General features: G+C 40.2%; 1 protein-coding gene across 1 annotated transcript in view; it reads left to right on the top strand.

Annotated features, from left to right (window-relative positions):
* Positions 1-11768: 11768 nt before the first annotated feature.
* LOC106559959 (POU domain, class 6, transcription factor 2-like) overlaps positions 11769-22254 on the top strand; it is a 123889-nt gene continuing 113403 nt past the window's right edge. The window contains exons 1-2 of the mRNA XM_038562669.1: positions 11769-11854; positions 12613-12784. Of these exons, the coding sequence (XP_038418597.1) occupies positions 12619-12784 (166 nt within the window). The 5' untranslated portion in view covers positions 11769-11854; positions 12613-12618. The remainder of the gene's footprint in view (positions 11855-12612; positions 12785-22254) is intronic.

Below are 22254 nucleotides of genomic sequence, written 5' to 3'. Positions count from 1 at the left end.
TATAATATAATATAATTATTATATTTATAAATGTAAGTGTGCCTTACTGATTTGTTAAAATGGGTCTGTTTTCCTCTGACAACATATTACCCATTCTTGTTACCTACAGGCGCTAGATGATATCCGGGAAGCAATTCTTGAAAAACATTCAGTGACAAACAGTAGTAACTCAGATGCTCATCTGAGGCAGCCCCTCACTGTCAGTGATCCTGTGGTTTGTCTGTGTTGATACCTTGTTTTTTTTGTGTGAGTCATCCATTGCAGATTAGCTCTCTAAAATAAGGAATAAAGTCCAGAAAAGCCCAGTTAAGACTCCCTGAGTGGAGCAACGTGTTTGTTCATTAGCATCCGTAATGATGGTAAAACAGTGCTTCAAAGAAAGGATGTTGCGCTTGTGTGTGCACACACGTGGTCCACATGCTGAGTATACATACATTGGCATTTTACAGAAAGGGAACAGAAAGATGCCGAGAGAATGTTCTGTCTGTGAAAGAATGTATACTGGTCTCATAGAAGATGCTGACTACCGTTACTCTCTCCTTTACTGGTGTCTCCTAGATGGTGGAATTTTTGATGGTAGCAAATGTTTCTTGATCCTTACCATTCCCCATAGTCCCTAGCACAACACTTCGTACATGATGAACTGTCAATAAAATATTTCCTGAACTGCATCAGTTTTGCCTTAGTAGACCCTGATTCAGAACCATCCCCCCAATCATGCAAACTAAAGAGGATGTAAATAAATATTAATGGAAGCTAGCCTTGTTTTAAAGTCACCCTCGATTACAAAGACTGGGGATTTAAAAAAATAATTTAGCTAAGACTCCTTTTTTATAGTTTGGGTTGGAAGCAAAATATTTTTAAACGTGGCTAAGAAGACAGCTGACTGTGGGGAGAACCCCTACAAACCAGCCTCCCAATTCACATAATTGTGAGAGCCCAAATCCCCAGGAATGAGAACATTTAGCTAATCTTTCCAATCACATTCTCCCTACCTCCCCACCCCCCATCTTCTTGGAATTATGTTATCTCTGCTCGTTTTAAAAGCTCAGAAGCCTTTTGAATTGGAGCGGCATTCAAAGGACAGTCAAGGGTCACCCTTGGAATATTAAAGCGAGTGGATTACAGGAGAGGGAGGGAATGGGAGCAGCTGGGTGAGGCGGAGCCCCGTGCAGACCCAGGGCAGAAAATGGGAGGAAACTCCTGAAGAACTGGTGTTGGTCCAGAGAGCTGCCGGGACTGCTCCGGAGGATGGGAGGTGGTATGTAGCGTGGCAACCCACATTATTAGTGTCCGGCTTTTGCTGCTGCTGCAGTCTCAGGGTAAAGAAAAGCAAAACACATATTAGCGAAATCAATTAAGCAATGGCCTTTTGAACAGAAATAGAATGGTTCCTTTAGAGACCACGGATACAGGAACCTTGAAAAATTAAAAGCCAGGGACTGTTTTAATTCAGGGATCCAATTCTATAGGATTTACAGCCGGCCGACCGATATACTTCTTTCTGAAAATAACGCAAGGGCTTTATAAATTCCTTCTTCAAAGACGTAAGAGTCATTTAGTTTCCCCCCCCCCAAAAAAATCTGTTTTGGGACCTTTCTTCCATCATTTATAGGTATTGATTCTTGTTTTGGGTTTGTAAATAAAATCAATGAATATTTAGTGAGGGCTTATTATGTGCTAAGTGCTGCCCTAGTATTTGGAGTGGGAGGATGCAGGAGCAGGCCCCTCCTCAGCAGTAGTTACTAACTGATTTTGGGGGGGAGATAGGGAGGATGGGGAGATGAACTGTTTTGAAAATCTGATGAAAGCTAAGGGGCTTCTCCACAATAAAATCAGGCACACTCATCCTTTGTCAGGACAGTTGCTAGAGAGAGACCTGTGTATACATCTCTCATTATGGCTACGCAGCGAGCCCTATTCTAAGCGGGCCCTATTTGTGAATTATTTATTTACATGCAAACCTATCTCATGAGGTATGTATTATTACTCCCATTTCCTCTCAGGGAAACTGAGGTGCAGAGAGATGTGCTAGGTCCCGTACTCCAGGCTCCTCAGTGAGGAAGAGGTGACCTCAGGCCCAAGCACAGACTCTTGGTCCCATGCCCATGTTCCCAGCCTGGCTGGGCTGGCCTGGGGACTTGCAAGGTCCCAGTAAGGCTGACCACCACTGCCCACTGTGGGCCGATGGGAGGGCGTCTGTGCAAGGTAGACCAAGTGGCCAGTTGACATTTTTATCACCACCTGCCAGAAAATCATCCTAGTATGCTTGCAATCATTAGAAAAAATGTGGATGGCACATTCTGGGGCTGTGCAGTGCCTATCCACATGCCATGGCCAGAGGAAAGCTATACCCAGCTGAGTGTGGAGGGTCTGGCATGCTAAGCAGGAGTTTTGACCCAACTCTGATGGTACTGGGAGACGGTCAGGTTTCAAAGCTGGATTTTTAGGAATGTTAGTCTGTCAGCAGGGGGCAGAATGGATTTTTCTATTTATTTATGGAAATTTGAAACCATAGGGAACTGGATATTTCTTGAATAAAAAGTTTTCCTCCCCGACTGTATGTCCTTTGCCATTCGGGATGGAAGAACAGAATTAGATGTATCCACATTTTTAATGTATTATTCATTTAAATGAATATTTGCCTCTGAGAAAAATGATAGAATTAGGGCATTTGTAATAAAATCATATTTCTAATATGCTGTGAGGGTTTTCTGGTACTGCCCCCGAATGACATGAGGCCAATTGTGTAGCAACAGTGTTAGGCTCCCCTGGGTGAGGCGGAGATTCTCGCAGGCTGAACAAAGGGCGTGAACAGAGCTAGGAGGCCCAGGCTCTGGGTGGGCCGAGTCTTGGGCTCATGTGGGGACACCCCAAGCTCCGGTACTGAGGCCTTGCTTGAGAGAGGTTATCTCCCCTGCCAGTGGTAGCTTTTCTCCCGTTCAACCTTGGCCCTAGAGGGGGCAAAAAAACAAAAACAAAAACAAAAAAAAAACAACAAAAAAAACCACTCCAACCCTTTCTTTTTCCTTTTCAGTGTCAATATGATATTCTTCCATTTTGTCCTGTGGTAAAACAAAGTAACACAAGCACACAAAACCAACCTTACATTTCTGGAAGTGCAATACAGGTCAGTGTGCATGTGGGTACAATGCCCTACAGGTAAGATAGACAGGTGAGGCCTTACTTTGCATATTGTGCAATGTCAGACCCAATTAAGTGTATTTTGAAATATTAAAAATATCAACCAGAGACAATCTTTGCCTTTCCTTTCCTACCTGCCTTCCTTACAATAATTAATCAATAATCAATCAATCAATCAATCCAAATACATTTATTAAGAACCTATTTTCTATCAGACGCAATACCTAGATTTCTAAGACATGTTTACTTACAAAAAAAACTCAAGCATCTCAGCTTGAGGCAAAGGCTTAAGTATTTTGGAAAAGTCAGTGATTAACCAATGGAAAAACTGTCATGATTTTATTGCATCTGGGATGCATCACAGATAGGTAATATGGGCAGAACTGTAAGACCCTTTCTCCAAGGATATTGAAAACTCCACCTAAAATAGATGAGAGAAGCCAAATATGGTGATTAAAGGGTTGGAATGGGCACTTTGGTCCTCTTTGTCTCCCTCGGAGGTCCTGGAGGCTCATCCCTAAAAACCTTAGGGCTTCTCTATTAGGTGCTCAGTTTGAAAACCCCAAAACTAGAGTCAAGGTCTTTCCATTCTGTGAACTTACTATGTCATCCACTTTTGCAAAAGGTTGCAAATATTGAGATTATATATAGTAAGTACCTTCAGAAAGAAAGCATTTTTAGGACAGAGATGGTTGTTCTCTCTTCGTGCATTCAAGCCACTAAATGCAGGTTCACTTTAGTCTGAGTTGTGCTCTGATTAAATCCTGATACCTATTTGAAGCCATCAGATTATGAGGAATATATGGATAGAGGGTATGTGTATGCGATGTCAATACCACTGTATAACCCCATTACCAAAAGACCAGATCTAGATGAGCCTGAATTGAACTTTTATTGATGCTTTTTCACAAAGGCAGCAAAAATTGAATTGATGGTGCTATTAGGTTGTCAATAGCAGTGTCTCCCTTTTTTCCCAGATAAGTATACATGAAGCATCATCCACACAGTCATTATAACCTCTTGGGGCCAAAAGAACTATAGAGGTTCACGGTACTGATCTAGATGTGTGTCTGACGGCACGCTAGATGCTTTGTGGAAGTCCAGAACTCATAGACTCCCATTTGATTGATTGTTATATTGCCATTCCAACTTATAGGTTTATACCGGTGAGCTATTTTGTTTGTTTGCCTGTTTCTGTTTAGGTACAATTCCCTGTCTAAGGCTGTCATCTATAATTGGAGTCATCAATAAGTGTGTTGATAATTAATGCTGATCAACAAAAATATAAGCATAGTTAAGGGGATATGGCATGTGTGGTGGCACTAGGAGAGAAGTAGAGTCCCTAAGTGGTGATTGACTGGGGAGAAGGAAGTTGCTTACCTGACATTCAACAAAAAGACAAGAGACCCTTCGACTATGCCCATATGTGCATTTAAATGAAATGCCATCTTCTAACAGCAAGGCAAATCAGGTATTTTGTGGTCTTGTTTTCCCTTTCAACATGATTGTGGACATTCATGGTAACTAAATAACTCCCCAAAGAGAGTGTTGGGGATTGATGGCGCAGCAAGGAGTGTAATTTGCCCAGACCATCTTCTGAAGAGGGGACGCTATTTCACTCTGTAATGACCTGCCTGCCCCTAAGACAACATTCATCTAATTGTAGGTCAACATCCAGTATGGTGGGTTGTGTTGCAAATGGCCTAGAGTGCGTTTCTTACACACAGCTATTGGGTTCTTTCTAGTGGATAATGGTGGTCAGTAATGGTTAGAGATGGGTGAGGGCTTGCTACATTCCCAAAGCCTTGTCACTTGCTTATAATGGAAACAAGCTCTGAGGACAGATGTTGCCATACATACAGATATTTATTGAGCACACTTTTATTAGCAGATAATCCCCAAGTAGTTCGTTCACTCTATCTGAATGCTTGATGAAGTCATAATTCTGTCATTTTAGATGAACCTTGCACACCATGCATGGAAGTTCTATTAAGGCAGCTGTGGCAAGATTTTAGAAGCAAGATCTGTTTCTCTCACAGCATCAGGCAGCTAGAACTCTCCGACCCAAAGACTGGATGTGGGACAGCTTAGGCTTCTGGCACTTTATAAACCCTGAGGCAATAGGATTTGCTAGATTTTTAATATCCTCTGGTTCCACTCAAGGGAAGGGAATGTCTCTAAAATATTTTAACCAGTACATACAGTTTGAAAATGACTAACTAAATGAAAACCCATGTTGAGCCTCCGCTAAGGCTGGTCAATAAGTTCTTAATCTCACTCAAATTAATATAAATTATACTAATTAGCAAAATGCAAGGTGAAGGAGTGGTGGACGGTGAGGGAGTGGTGGACGATGAATGGAGGTAGCTGAGTAGTTGCCAGGACCCAAGCCTGAAGTAGGGCCTTTCTGAGAAGATGATTGTCCTGGAGCATGAACATTAATTGAGGCAGTTGACATAACCTAAGGTGGAGCTCAGGGGTCAGAAAACCTCTTCTGTCAGGAGGCAGAGAGTAAATATTTTCAGCTTTGCAGGCCACACAGCAAAATCAGGGCTGTGCCCCTTGAGGAAGGGACATGACCTTGGAGAGGCAGCTGCCTTTGGGGAAAGGGAAGTCCTGAGGGAGGACTCAGCTGCGAACCATGTCAGCCAACACTCGTGGGCTGGGAAATGAGTATGTTGATCAGGTAGGGGGTCCTGGAGGCATACCACAGTATCCACATGGCGGATACTTCTGTTCCAACTGAACCCACACTCAGTTGGATGCCTCAATGAGTGAAGTGGTGTGGTGGAAGGTGGTCTTTCTCTGTCATACCTCCCATCTTTGTAACCATATTCATGTGCATTAGCTGTGCATCACCCCACTCAAGTCTCACCGAATCCCCCTTGAGAAATAATAAAGCCGTGTTGGTATGGAAACCAAGATGCAGACAGAGTAAATCACTTGTGGTCATGCAGGTGTTTGGTGCTAAATCGGGGAATGTCCATGAGGTCTTCTGGTCTTCCATAGCCTCCTTAGTGCTTCACTCTCGAAACTCAGCCTTCCTTTTGAATTTTGAATGCCTTCCTGATTTGCACAGAATATCTAGCTTGTTTCTTTTGAGATAGTCAAATAAGACCTCAGCCATGCTAACTGTAAAGTGGAGAGGTGGGAGAAATAGATAACCACTGGGAATATTGGGTTGAGGAAGGAAATTCAGGTTGGTATCAACTTATTGCTGTGAAAATCTATTGTGAGATTGACAGGGGTATATTTGTGTAAGCTTTGTAATTAAGTTCAGTATGATGTAAATTTCTATCTATTGAGGATTTACTAAAAATGTGGATTTTTCTGCTTTTCTCAAAACAATTTTTGTTGGCAGTTTAGGAAGTGACATTTAAAATGAACTAAGCAGTGGGTGAATTTATGTTATTTTTAGTGTTTTGATTTTCATTCGTTTTCAGAATTTTCAACAATAAATAAGTATACTTACAATAGAAAAAATTATAAAAATATACTATGATCTTATTTCTAAAAGTCCAATAGAATGTCTTTTTAAAAATCATTAATAGAAGGAGGAAATGTTGAGTGGTAAAAAAAATAGAAATATCTTGTAACTTTTGAGGGAAACATTCTTCATTCAGTACATTAATATTATATGATAATGAGAACCAATTGACTTAATAATATTTGGTAATTGGCAAAAAAAAAAGATAAAAATTGTTTTACTTCATGACTAAGGTAACAAAATTCACCCTTGAAGTTTTCTTACCCAAACCCACTTAAGTCTAGCTTTATGCTAGTTAATTATGTGTGGTTTTGATTTTACCTCTTCTCAGTGGGGGAAATTAAATACAAAATATGGTGCTGTCTTTGTATTTTAAATTGGCTGTAGGTAATTTGCACCGACCTTTTTCCTAAATTGAAATGTGGCTATCTAAGGGATGGGGGGGGTGACCTGATGCATTTTTCTTCTTTATAACGGATATAATTTTTCTATTGAATTCTAGAAGTGGATCTGTTGAGTATAACTTTGCTATACTGTGGCACTTCACAAACAAATGAATTATTTCCTTGGATTTTTGAAGCTTGCCTGTCTTATTTACATTTTCCTCAAAGCCTTCTGATTGCTTGTTTCATAGTTGGTTTGTATGTACATAAAAATATGCTGGACCCAGTTCAAGCTTGATTCAGATGGGCGTGGGTATTTCCATCGTGTGGCTGCCACTGGACACGGATGCTTTGCTGAGTTAATCATCTCACTATCTTCAGTTTCTCTGACTATAAAATGAGAATGATTATGCTTACAAAAACTCTGTTGCTTAAATTATTGCAGGCCTTTAGCTGAATTATCTCTTTGTTTATCGGGGATTACTGTTGACTGTCTAGTGAAAACCCAAGCCAAATTCTTCTCTTTCATACAGTGTCCTATATTTGCATTTCGGGTTTACAACAGAAATACATGGGGCTATCTTGAAAAAATATTTTTTTACATTGAGAGAGAGAGAGAGAGAGAGGGAGAGAGAGAGAACAAGTTGGAGAGGGGCAGAGGGAGGGAGAGAATCTCAAGCTGACTCCGTGCTGGGCAGGGAGCTGGATGTGGGCTCGATCTCATTACCTTGAGATCATGACCTGAGCTGCATTGGGACATCTTTATTTAAAAATTATATTAAAAGACATCAGAAATTAGTATACGATGAGAATATATGCAATTAGTATATGCTAAGTTGTATATAACCGTATAGAAATAAACCATAAGGAATATTAGTTAGGTAAAAATTATTAACGTGTGGAAAGCTTGGGGCAGATGTGTACTCATTGAAACCTACCAGCTAGTTATCGCAGCATCATTGACAGTTAGATCTCTAATTTACATTAGCAGTATTGTAAATATAAGTGTAAATTTAGAATAAACTCTAAAATGAGTTTCAAGAAGCACCAGATCCATTGGATAATAGATATTACAAGGTGAAGTCGTTCTGGCGGTCAGATGATTTGAGGAAATGCGAGGGTAAGCAGCGCTAAATTGGTATCTTTCCTGGTAGGCTCTTCTGTTGCGTTTTCCATGTGGGCATGATTGCAAACCTCTTTTGTGTAGACTATCTTTGGGGACAAGTATTCTCTAATGCACTTTGGGAAATGCTGTTTTATTCCAACTTTTTCATTTTCCAGATGAGAGAACTGAGGGTCAAGTGATTTGCTAAGTTTCCATAGACCATGAACCTGAATGGAAGCCTGGACATTTGACACTATCTGATGTCCTGTCTACTGCCTTGCATCATACATACCATAGATTTCACACGAGCAGTGTTGGACAGAGAGGTGTTTTGTTCCTAGAGTATGCAGGGAGGAAGATATTATACCCAACATGCTCTGGGATTCAGTTATCCAGGGTTTAATGCCCTCAGGGTACATAATTCAAGTTCTGGGAAAGCTGATGAGTTACTAAATTTATGAGCCTTAGTTTTCCATCCAGTGTCTACTGGGCAGTATAAAAAGACGAATCTGCTGAAGTTCAAAATACAGCTTCACCACTTATGGGCTGTGTGGCTTTGGGATGAGTTACTTGGCTTCTCTGAGTCTCAGACCTGTGTCCCTCAGATGGGGACTGACATCTTGCATGGTTTGGGTGACATCCCATATATCTGAAACGCCTCTCTTCACTCGATACACGGGACTGATTGTTGTTCTTTGGCAATGCTCGAATGAGATTGAAATAATTGCTGGGTGGTTCTGATGTTGATCGTGGTCCTTTCATTGTAGGACATGATGAAACTTTTTTTCTCAGATTCTGCTCATGGAAACTACCTCTCCTGCTTCTTTTCTTTCTCACCGTCTGGCTATTAGGTCTCTGATGAGCTTGTGAGTCATCATGTATTGGTCTGTACTGGCACATGCCATATGCTACTCTTGCACATACTTGCCACTCTTCTATATTGAACCAGTCATTTTTCTTCTATGAGCGCTGATAAAAGAATTTGCAGAGAGGTCCCCACTTCTTTGCCTGTAGTCGTGACAATTTCAGATTTTTACACAAGAAGTCTTTGCTGCTTCTAATTTTTTTTTTTAGCCAGTCCTAGCTATTTATTTTCCTGTGTGCTGCTACAGAGGTCCTTGTGCATGGTGAAATTGCAGCTTTCTTGCATTCCCGCAAGCACCCATGTGGGTGCCGGTTGGAACATCCTTTCTTCGCTCTGGCAGAAAGGATTTTTACAGACTGCCATCCCTTTTGGCAGGGGGAGAATGACTTCCAAGCCGAGTGCTGCTTGAAAGAGGCACTCCCTCATCACTTATGACTGTACTCAGTGGTTACTGCTTGTGACACATTTTCAAATGGACCCCCCAATGGCTGCAGCTGTGATTAAAAGCTGTCTGCTCTCTGCCTCACTGGGGGTTTGCTGTTTAACCATGTCATGCACATATAGATGTGGGCTACAGCTGCATCACGGAAAACGTAAAGTGTTTTGTAAGATGAAAAATCAAATGAGTACCTGAATGACAAACTCCTGAATTTTCTCAGCCCAAGGCCCCGAGAGGCACTAGTTGGGAACCTAGCCATGTATGAGGTCCATAAAAGTAATTTAAGGAAGAAGAGCTAATGGTCAGTGAATATATACCATCTGCCAGTACATGCTTTGCACACATCAGCCAGCCTGAACATCTTAAAGATTTAAGTGCACTTGAACTTAGCAGCTGCATTTTGGCTCCTCTGTGTGTTTCAGGGTTCAGTCTGACCATTCGCAGATTAAAACAAGAAGAAAATAGTCTTTGTTTTTGGGAAGACTACCCAGATAGTCCCTGATACCAGGCTTGGTTTATCATGAGTGTTTTGAATGCCATTCTAAACAGAAGTTTGCCATGAATGCTATCTTAAAAAAAAAAAAAAATCAAAAACTCACATGAGCAGTGTGGCCTCAGAGACAGGGTGTCTCAAAGGCACAGATCACAACCCTTCCTCTAGATTAGAGAGACTGAGTATTCAACCTCTTGTACAATAGAAATGTACTAGAACCTAAGCCTGGGCTCTTTACCTCACGGGTGGGGAGTACACTTACCAAAAGGGTGTTCCCTTCCCTCCCCACCCTGCTCCACTGACTGACTCAGGAAAATCCAAACACGCATTCCCTTAGATGCACAGGAAAGGAATTTGGGGAAAATTTGAGATTTTCGTGTCTCCCTTCCCCCCTGTGCCTGCATCCCCCACCCCCATGCGTCAAGCACTCCCAAATCTCTGTGACCCAACACAGTCAATGAAATGCTAATCTATCACCAGCAAATTTAGGCTGACAATACTGTGAATCGACCACATCGATGACATTGATTATATTTCAAATATTTACAATATGGTGAGACAAGCCTAATTTATTTTCTAAAGAGTTCAGGGTAGGTATCACCGATCCAGAGGGGGGAAACAATGGAGAAATGTTTGTGGTTGCTATCTGCAATAATCTGATGCTGACAGAGAGTAGTATTTTATTTAGTAATTAACAGTGTAAAGGGGAGAGGAGCTGTCATGTTGGTTCTTAAGCTGGGGAATGTGATGAAAGATGATATCTACGATCTCATCCTTTCCACTTGTTTAGGATTGTCAGGATGAGAAATGTCAGCATTATGAAAGCCCGGCTCTGCTCTTGATATGATAAAACCCTTCAAAAGCCAGTCTTTCTCTACCTCATCCCCCTCCTTTCCCGCTCTCTCTCTCTCTCTCTGCACTTGCTTTTTTATTTATCCTGTTTTGTTAGATGGCAGAAATATAATTCTTTTCTTTCTTCCTATTATAAGCCACCATTTTTGTTTTATTATATGTTTCACAACCCCTAATGCCCCACTGAAAATTACCTTGTTAAATGACAGTGTTTCGAAGCCATGAATCCTTTCCACCATTCCCTCAGAGGTTTGAAACAGTCAACAGACTGTAAAGAATAAATAATAAAAAAGTATTGATTATTTTGATGACTGTGAGATTCAATTAAGTATTAATTTTGCCCTCCAGTGGACCTATCAAGGTATTCAAAAGGGAGGATTCGGCTCAGCTAAATGCGTGCTGAGTGCTTCAGCCTTAAATGGGGAGAAAATGTGTTTACCTACAGTATTTGAAGAAGAAGTGCATTGATGCACAGAGTCCAATATTTAAGTGCTATGCACATTAAGCCTTGGTGACAGTGACATTGTTTTCAGTGGTATGAGTATTGACTAAAGAACTGCATTTGATGACAGCTTAAACTATTTGTATTGATTAACATTTTCATAGATTATCATGTGTCATATCAAATTCACTTTTCAGGCATGAATACATTAAAAAAAAATAACCACGGGCATACCGCAACCAATGTAACGCGACGGGACAAGAGAGCATGCCGCCCCACCTGCTCCTGTGCTGGTCACCTGTTTCCTGCTCAGGAACCACTTAGGCATGAACTTGGCAATAAATAGCTCCCAGATAACGCAAAAAGGGCACTTCTTGCTTTTCTTTTCCTCCTGCGTCCGGTGTGTGTGCCAAAACAATATCATGCATCTTAGTTTGCAAATGGAATAGCAGGCTATCCTTGGAAAATATTTCTGATCCTAAGATGCCCTCCTAATGAGCTGAAGATAAAGCAGATTCAGATTATTGGGTGGGGGGGTGGGGGGGAAGTTTGCTTTTTTTTTTTTGGAGGTGATTTCTGTTTTCTTTCTCTTTAATGCTCTGGGCATAGGATGCTCTAGGTATCGGAATTATTGAACACAGTTTGTAAGTATTTTTCCAATTCCTTAACAAAAAAAATTTTTGAACCGATTTTTAAATCTATTTTGCTGTGTATTGTTTGCTTTAAAATGTTCGTTGGCTTTGGGGTCAGCTTCCGTCCCAAATCTGGGAGCGGGGAAGTCAACTTCTAAGGGTGCTGATGGAATTTACATGAGAAATCTCTTTTATTCCACTGAAAGCCTTTCGAGGACTCTTTTCTCCCTATCTCTTTTCTCTGCTCTGGGGATAGGGTTTAATTGCTTCTCCCCCAGGGAGAGTGCTTCTTAAAATAGCCCGTGGTTCCTCCATAGGGTGCTCCATCCTTTTTACTGTGTTGCTGGAGTACAAACCCAGCACTTTCTTTTTTCTTACTGCATTAAAGACGGAACAAGGTGTAAAAACATTCGCACAAAAAGCACATCCCACAATTAAAGCTGTGTTGGTTAGGTGGCTTTCAAAGAAGTTTTTTTTTTTTTTTCCTCCCCTTCTTCCCTCCGAAGCTTCCTGAATCTCTCACATGCTAGTTGAGCTTTAATAGGGTGGGGAGTAATGGAGAACTCCTCGGATCTGTAATAGCTCTTCACTTGACTGCAGCCAGCAATAACAGCGGGAGCAGCCAGAGATAAGAGAGAGAGGAGAGAGGGAGAGTGTGTGTGTGGAAGAGGGAGAGAGAGAGGGGAGAGAGAGAGGGAGAGGGAGAGAGGACACGCACACTCAAGCTGCCACTTTTTTTTCCTCCCCTTTACTCTTTTCCCCCATCCTAGGATCCAATGATAGCTGGACAAGTCAGTAAGCCCTTGCTGTCAGCGCAGAGTGAAATGAATGCGGAGTTGAGAGGTGAAGACAAGGCTGCTACTTCAGACAGCGAGCTGAATGAGTCCCTGCTTGCGCCTGTGGAATCAAATGACAGCGAGGACACTCCCAGCAAGCTCTTCGGTAAGTCTGTCTAGGTATTTCATTTCAGCCCTACCATGTTGTCCGGAAGAGCAATCCACACCCCCCCACCTCACCCTTTCCCTGTTGTTCATTCAATTTTCTTGTAAGTGCTAAAGGGGAGCCTCGCATCTCGGAGGGGCCGAGCCATCCGAGCCCATTCCAGCCCAGCCGGCTGGCAGGATGTCCTGAAAACTTTTCCCAGCCAGGAACTTCCTCGCTGCTCTTTGGGGCTGGTCAGATATTGCCAGAGTCCCCCACCCCCGGGGCTAGAGATTATTTAAAAAAGAAAAAAAAAAGAAAAAGAAAGAAAAAGTAGAAGAAGAAGAAGAAGGTGGTAATAATAATCAGGAAATCAGTCCCATTGTGAGAATTGGTTAACATTTATTGAATAAGTATTGACTCGGTTTCGGGTTGCTTCGCAGCCTTTTGTTAAGAGGAAGGAGAGTAAAGAGTTATTATCTGTAGTCAAAAGACAGAAGAGGGGACTGAGAAATATCAATACAAGTCTTTCTGTGCCAGGTAAACAAAGGTGGCTACGGGAATTGGTCAGAGGAATAACATTTTGTAATCACAATTGGAATGGATAGCTCTTCTTTGGAAGGGCGGGGGGGGGGGGAGGATGAGGAGAGAAAAGGGGTCCTTTTGCATCCCTCCCCTACCCCTCTGCCCTGGACCAGACGTTTATAGCTTCTACCTAAATGTGGAGGCAGCCCAGGACCTTTCAGGAATCTTTGTTCCATCAACAAAACCAGAGCGAGCAGAGTGCCACTCCAGCAAAGACATCTGTCATTCAAACAGATGACACTCTGTAAGCCAACTCAAGCAACTGTGATCTCTAATCAGAAAGGGGAGCCGGTTGTTGAGGCGCGTGACTGAGTGATGGATGGTGATAGATGTCTGTGCTGAGAAGCACTTTATGGGATAGAGTGACATTAGGTTTTCAGAACACTTGCTCCTGAAACACTTGCTTTTAATTATTTCAAGTGTTTATATACTTGTAACACTGAATATGTGTGTGTATGTACTAACTTGTTTATACATAGATCTATAAACTAATCTGATACGTGTACCTGATTTTATATAAATGTGTGTGTACATATATATATGTATGTCACGCAGAGCACTGCTGGATCTCAGGTTAAAAACACAGCCGTGTGTCTGAACGTCAAAGAAAAACACCATTGCCTAGACTGCTTTGTGGAGAAAGTCGTTAATTCAGCTAAAAAAAAAATAATAATAAGCTTAATTTTTTTAGCCTCCGGGAAGAAAGCAGCTTCAATAGTTTGGCAACTCTAGGCCAGCTTCAACAGAGCAGCTTTTCTCTGATTTGAAATGCTCACTCAGTCAGACATGAGAAGGGGTGTTGCTGAGAAACTTTCAGTTTCAGATTTTCTATTGGTAAAATACAGTTTTACAGTGAAGAATATAATAGATGCCAGTTTCAAGAAATCCTGTTGTGTGATGCTTTTTTCAAAAAGCAGCAATTCCACCTGGCACATAGATTTTTTTTTTACACCTAGACATTAAGGTTTTAGCATTATTCACTCTAAAGGATTATTTTCTTGTAGTTTGAGTGTTTATGTGCATAGGGAGAGTCATGTCCTAGAACACTCATTTCATTTCAGGGGTTTAGTGAGAGAAGTCAGATAAAATTATAAATTACGGAAGAGCAAAACCATGCTCTAGCCTCCCTACACTAATACCAAACACTCTGATTTTTAAAAAGTCATCGGCTGTGAATTCAACAGAATTGCGGATAGTGGACTACTTGCTCCTAAACTTTGCATACATTTTTAAAAAGTAAATGCCTTTTGTAGACTTTCACTTATAACCCCAACTTAGTTTTTTTTCCCCTCAAGTAAACCAATAGAGGGGTGATTAATTTGGCTTCTCGGCATTTATTTAGATTTCCCACTGTTGAAAATTGTTACAGTTTTGTTATGTCACTCTTGCTGATTTGCATATGCAGAGAAGTTAAGCTTTAAAAAAAAGAAAACCCAAGAGGGTCAAAGACATTTGAATTAAAAGTTCATGGAAAATATATCTGAAGTGGAATAGTTATGGGGTAAACTAACGAATCATAGTTTAGTTTAGAAATATAGTGGATTAGAAGGTACTCATTTTTACTTTAAAATGCTCAACTTCTGAATTTTTGTGAGAGGGCACTTGGCACAATCTACATCTTACATCTGATATTCCTTATGCACTCACAAATGAAGTGAGTCATTTATTTGGTCTCTAAGGTGCTTTTTGAACATAGTGCAAATGTTTTCCAGTTTCCAATTAGGTGAGGAAGCAACCGGTAGATGAGCAGTTTTGAAAACTTGAGGCAAAAATGGGAGACAATAGGAGGCAGAAAGACTACAACATCCATGGAAAGCACCCAATGTTCTCTGAGGCTTCCTTAGCTATTGGGTCTCTTGTATCTATCCTGCTAATATCACTGGGACTTAGACTTAGAAAGCCCAGTTTGTGGAACTGACCAAAACTTTCTAGAATAATTCTCTCCCAGAATTTTTAGCAACTTTGGCCCCATTTAATGGGTGATAACGTAATGGCCCATCATTGTATTTGACATGAATACTGCTCAAGTGTTTTTGTTCTTATGTGTGGTTTTCATTACACTCTTTTGCCTGACAATGAAGAATTACATTTTTCCTGAATAACTGAGAGCATCCAGGCTTCTCTCAAAAACAATGATTTCCTAACATACTTTCTCAAACCATCATTCTCATAGCACGCACATTGCGTTCTTGAAAACTGGGCTTCCGTAATGAAAGGAGCAGATTGAGACAAATCATGTGCATCTTGGTATGTTTACTTTTGTGGGGAGATGTTTACCAACAACAGAAGACAAGAAAGGCTTAGGTTTTTGTTGTTGTTGTTGTTGTTTTCTTTTTCTTTCTTTTTTTTTTTTTTTTTACTGTACCTGAAATTTCAGTATTGACAGATTTCTTTGGAGCTTATTCCCCCTTCTGTGTCTTGTTGAAATTAGCAGTCCAGAGGACAAGTCTGTTTCTGTCACAGTATGGGCACTTCGGCCTGAAACTGCAGGAGAAAGGCTAATACTGATGCCCTCTATGGATAAACAAAGGAAATTCCAGGAACCATTGGGTCTTTTATGCCTCTCCTTAAATTGCACCTCTGCACTTAACAGCATCCAAAGGGAAACATACTGTGCAGAATGCTTCAGTGCTCTGTGCAACTCAGAATACCAGAAGGAGAAACCAGAAGCCATATGCCAGCCTCAGTAGAAAGTTCAGAAAAGGGCCCTTGTGTTTTATAAAGTAATTACATCAGAGGTAACATTTTGCTTAACTTGAACAGCTAGGGAGACTCAAGTACACTTAGGAGAGATGAATCCACATTTCATTGAGAAACGTGTGGTTGGGTCGTTCTCTGTGATATCATTAAGTGGTGCATTATTTATCCTGGTAAAGCCTGTTGGAATAACCATCTCCTCTCTTGGTCTGTGACTGTTTTATGCTAAGCTCTGAGCTGTGGAAAAGAGTATGGAGGAGAACAGACTTGCATGTCAGGGGGTATTAGCAGAGAATTTGGCTCCGTGTCTCGCTGTGTTTCAGCTGCATGATCAAATGAGCGATGCCACACAGGGCCAGCCATTTCATATGTGCCCAGTGATGTACATATTTGAAACCATTCTCAAAACTGGCCCTTGGCAAACAATCTCAAAGGGAAAAGGTTGCTGTGTTTCTCTAGTGACATTTATAGCACCGTGTCAATGTGGTGCTTCATTTTTAGTTATGCTCATCAAGAATTCAGTGTTCCACATTCAGTCAAGTTGGATTCTAAAATTCAAATGGTAGAGCATCAACAACTTGGCCAGGGAGATGACCACAGAAAGTATAAAAGTAATATATATCCCCGGAAAAATATCTGTACTAAAGTTTGCCCATGCAGTCTCAGCTGAAGAAGTGAGACCGCATAAAAACAGGCCCTAAATATTTTCTCCCATATATATTTGAAATTCGAAAGATGATTTATTAACAGTATTCCTCCTGGGAGTATTTTTATTGTTTCAAGATAAACCTCCTGATTGCTTTTCTTAAAGTCCCAACTACCTCGGATGGCTGGGCTAGTCTGTGGCTCGCTGTTCAGCGGTGCCACGCTGTATGGGAGTGGGGCACACAGCTCACAAGCCCTGAGCTGAGATGTAAACAAAAAAACAGTTATAGGCATTGTACCCGAGGTATAGAGTGACAGTTGGTTTTCTCTTCTGATACTGTGTTTTTCTAGGTTAACAGAAATCGCATATAATGATACTCGTAAGTGTGGGTTTTTCAATATCATTTATCTCTGAACTTTCGGGAAAGGGTTGAAAGTTGGGTCAGTGCTTCTTCCCTTGCTAGAAAATGTATTATCTGTAGCGGAAAAAAAAATTTTCCCCTTTCCTTTCTGTGATCTTTCTCATAGAAACATGCATGATAAGATTTTTTTTTAAATTGCCATCCAGTTTGACTTGATTAGAATTTATGGCAGTGGAGTCGTTTTCAATGACAAAAGGATAAAGGACTAAATTGTCTGTCACCCCTTGAGACAGTGGTCTCTGCAGGTCAGCATGGAGGTCATTGGTAGGGCATTATTGGGACTGCACTTTGTGGTCATGCTGCCTGTGAATGAGTGGGGGCCTTCATTGTGGCATCACTGTATTACTTTATTTAAACATCTCTCTCAAGGTTCCAGTGCCTTGGATATTTATAATATTCTGATAAAATATGCTGGGGCCAGTAATAAGTATGTCAGGCTTAAGCACAAGAAGGATTTAGCTGGCAGATGATGAAGAATAGTCCCTCGAGAAATATATTTATTTAAAATAAGCATCATTCTTCTATATTTTTGCAAGTTTTGATATTCTATTAATGGAAAGTGTATACTATTTTTCACTGAAGAAAGTGTATTTTGTGTTAGGGAAATATTAAAGGAGTATATTTTAACTAAATAATTTGGATAATAGATTCTATGCAAAAATGTTTTTTTTTTCAGAAATAGTTATTTAAAAGAAACCAATAGAAACCTATATTTGTGTAAGTAAAGGAGATATATGATAAGATATTTGTCAAAAATTGATTATGGTTTTGTAGGCAAACAAACCCTTGTGGTGTTCTTCTCTGCCTACTGAGGAGGAAATGCACATTTAGATACATTTCTCAATATTTAGGAAAAACTAAAGCACCTAGGTACTTCTTCTAAAAAAAAAAATCCAGGGTGTGTGTAGACAAATTTAGTTTTTGTGTTCCTCCCCTTAGCCCCCTCCCCAGAAAACCATTGTAATACTGCCTGGACAAGTAAATCCACTTTGAGCAGCATTAATGTGTAAATTTTGAAATAAAAACAAACCCATATGAAATAGCACAGATGTTCAAACTTTTCACCATGTCTGATGGTGGAGCAGCTATGCTCATTCCTAAGTGACTGTTTAATGGAGGACAGTGCACAGTAAGTGACACAGGAGGCCATGGGGACTCTCTTAGTGGCTCCCTTTTCTGCTTCTGCCTTGTTTGGGGTGTTGAGGTCAGACATCTGTTCGGAGAAGAAAGTTCAGTATTGCAGCATCTAAAGACGCTGTCCACGCTAACACATTAGCAAACCAAAATGCTGGTACAGTTTTACATTTTTCTTCTATCTGGATGGCTACGATTCCTCTATTTTGTTGTCACTGCTGTTATGTGGTCCTATATACAATTGGAAATAAGATAAAGAATTAGAAATTACATGACTCTGCACCATCGCCCCTTTAAATGATCTCCCTTTAGTCTTTTTAGTGTCTTGGATGTTTCTGACTTAAAGGTTACAGGGCGTTCGAGTGGTTTTGTAGTTCACCCACACCAGTTTATGTCATAATTAATAAATAGAGGTGCATTCCAGATGCAGGGTCCCAAGGCTTGGCCCTTCAGTGGGTTACCTTTTCTCAATTACCCAATTTAATGATAGAGTTAGCATCGCTCTGGTAAGAACTGACCAAATAAAAAATTCCCCCACTTGAAAAATGAGACGTAAGTGACTATTTCAAGTGGACCTTGCTTGCTATTAGACAGTAAGCAAATAATTTGTGAGAGGACCGGTCCTTCCTTTGATTGGCGATCTTGCTGGCTTGTGTTTGGGGATTAATAATACATCAGACATTCGCACATTAACAAGAGAGTAGATGTGAAGGAGGAAGGGTGGAGGGTTACTGGAGCTGTTATTGGGCTGCTCCTGATTATTCTCGGGCCTTCCCTGGGTGCTGAGACCGGCCGAGGAGTAGTTCCAGCTGCCCAAATATGCACCTAGCTCCACTTAACATGTTTCATGATTTTCTTATGCTAAAGAAAAAGATAGCAAAGTGTTTATACCAAACTGGCACCCTGTCAGGGGGCAAACTGTGTAAAGTTTCCTGCTGTCAGGTTAATAAATTTTTTAAAAATATCCAAAGGCAGAGGTAGCTAGAGAAAGCTCCTAGTAACAGTTGCCATTCTCCAGCGGATGGGTTTTTCTTTAATATCCAGCGTGGCTCTGGAATTATGTGTGTTGTCTTCTGAGGTTTTATACTTCGCTGGTGTTTTTGCTCAGCTCTCCTTTTATTAATGATGTTTCAGTCTTACTTTTAAAATGTTGATCCTGTAAAATTTCAGGCGTCTTTTTTTTTTTTTTCTAAGAGAGAAATAAGTCAACATCATTTGTTTCAATCTGGTATTTACAGTGGAGCATGTACCTTCATGCTATAAGCCTGGACGAGGTTCTGAATCTGCCAACATGGGACTTTTCTTTGGGAATGCCTTGGTAATATTTACATTAAAATCCATCCAGAAAGGAGTCCCTGAGCTTTGGCAGCTTGGGGGCCTTCTGTCTGTGGAGGATGCCTATTTATTACACATGTTGACCTGATTCGTCAGGTCATGTAAACTCCCACCTTCTGATTCTCAAAGTCAGATTTTATAAAAATATGAAACAAGTGCAGGCTAGTTGGATAACATCTCTTACTCTGTGTTGTGATATTACTGTGTGCTATCAAAAATGGACAAAGCCATTTTAATGGGAACACAGAGGTCAGTGAGAATAACACTGACTCTCTTGTGGTTGAAGAGAGTCTTTCATTCTCAGAGAAATAGAAATAAACTTTGTTTTGTTAAGCATTCGAAGAGCATTTTTAAGAACCACCTACTGAAGATGCACAGCTCTTGACATCTCTTTGTAATAGTTAGCTGCTACTTTTTAAAAATCCTGGCATGTTGTATGAATATCTTTATTTTGTCTGAGAACTGAAAAGACAATCCATGCTCAAATTTCTCTTCCAGTCTTCTCTTTGAAAGTGCTCCTTAGGATCTTACATGTGCAGAGAATATACTGGCTTTTATTTTCATTAAAAAATTAGCCACCTGGAACAACATAACTAATACAGTCTAAGCCACTTGTGCTGGAGGACTGCACTGCCCTCCAGACTAATTTAACAGTCTTGTGAATATGTTTTCCTGCTAGATACTGTTTGGCATTAGCAGCTTTCTTAGTGTTGCATTTTTTCCTAAGTCAGTGCTTTTTAAGTCGATGTATTCCCCAAATCTCTTGTATTATTTTGCTTTCATCCAATTAACGAGAAACAAACCCCAATTGTGGTGAAAGTTTGTGAAAGCCAAGAAACTCATCTTTAAAGACTAGTATTAGCCATGTGGTTTAAAATTACAATGCCCATTTCCATTTTCTTAGCAATTCCATACTTTGTGTTTGTTTCCCTGTGTTTTCTTCCCTCAGCACCACGAATGCACAGTGAATAACTGCAATGCTACACACGCAAAATGTGTGTAAATGTGTGTATGAACCACGTGTGGATGTGTGTAAAATGTATGCATAAACACGTGTGTAAAACATATGTGCAAATATGTTAAATGTGTGAAACACGTGTGTAAGCTATGTGTGAAAACCATGTGTTAAATGTGTGTAAAACATGTGTGTGTGTGGATGGCATGTTCTCCATATATTCTCTTGTGTTCATTTGATACATGGTATTTTTTACTGTTGGTAGCATGTGTGTCTTTTCTTTAAATTGATAAAGCCTAATTTATAATTATAAGCTTTTTATTTTAGTTCAGGCTATATGTATATCACTTAAATGCACTTCTCCTATACCTGTGAATACTTAACAATGCAAGCTTCCAGATAAAATTTTCAAAAGTAATCATTTACCGATAAAGGACAATTAATTATATTACATAGTATTGCTTCAAGCATAGTTGGGCTATTATCCAAATTCCAGTGGCTTCTTCAAAGATGCTCTTTGCTGAGCAGAGAAGACAACAGGATTTCTCAGAATCTGTGCAGTTAATGCAGCAAAGAGATTTGGGGGTTTCTGCACAGTTTGATTTATAAGGAATATATATATATATTTAAAGCATTACATAACTTGCTCGAACTAGAGAAGATGCTTGGAAGCTAAATATTAGGAACCTAAGTATTTGTCTACCTGTGGGCACACACTACAAACATTTATCTTTTTCTTTTTTTTAAAGTAAAAAGTGTTTGTTATCGAGTTAGCACAGTTTTTTTGCCTGTAAGGATTTCATGGACCTAAATATACATTTACTTGTACACACTTCAAGATAGAATGGGTGTTTAACGCACAATAAAGAAATCACATTTCAAACATTTGCTATTAAAATAGTATGGTGTACTTAATCTCCTTTTGCAGTTCTCGATGGCCACATATGTGGCGATTTGTCTTTTAATAGCAATATGGCAAGATTTACTTTTATGAATGAATGGTTTGGGGTGACTTATTGCATGAGAGAATCTCCACTGTTGAAGGAGAGGAAGGGCTGAGGGATTAATTTGATTTAAAAATGCAAACATTTGAAGCTGTTTATAAAGCATGAAAAATTATTACTGAAGAGTGAATTTCTGCCAAAATCAGCCAAGGGTAGAAGAGAATAAAAAAATCAAATGGAAAAATACATTTTCCTGTATTTAAAAACATGTAGATGTGGAAGCGGTATTGGGGGGTGGGGGTGAAATGACCTTTTCCAAAACCTGCATTTTTTCTTTGATATATCTAATGCCATAGAGCAAATAGAAACATGTCAAGAAGGGGATCCCTGGGTGGCGCAGCGGTTTAGCGCCTGTCTTTGGCCCAGGGCGCGATCCTGGAGACCTGGGATCGAATCCCACGTCAGGCTCCCGGTGCATGGAGCCTGCTTCTCCCTCTGCCTCTCTCTCTCTCTCTCTCTCTCTCTCTGTGACTATCATAAATAAATAAAAATTAAAAAAAAAATTTTAGAAACATGTCAAGAAGGAAGCGCTCTATTTTCAGAAGGAGAAGCAGGAAAGAAACAGTGAAGAAGCCTAGCATGTTAATGGATTCGCTTGCTATCCATTAATCACACTGTAATCTATGCATGAATCGTCAGAAAAGGGAAACTTTCATAAACTTTTGGAAAGAAACCTACACCATTTTTCTAGATGTTGACTGGCTCATCTCTTTC

Source organism: Canis lupus, chromosome 18 (assembly GCF_011100685.1).
Source record: "Canis lupus familiaris isolate Mischka breed German Shepherd chromosome 18, alternate assembly UU_Cfam_GSD_1.0, whole genome shotgun sequence".
In the NCBI taxonomy this organism is placed as follows: domain Eukaryota; kingdom Metazoa; phylum Chordata; class Mammalia; order Carnivora; family Canidae; genus Canis; species Canis lupus.
The sequence above is the reverse complement of the archived record's forward strand: the minus strand, read 5'-3'. Positions and strand labels throughout refer to the sequence as shown.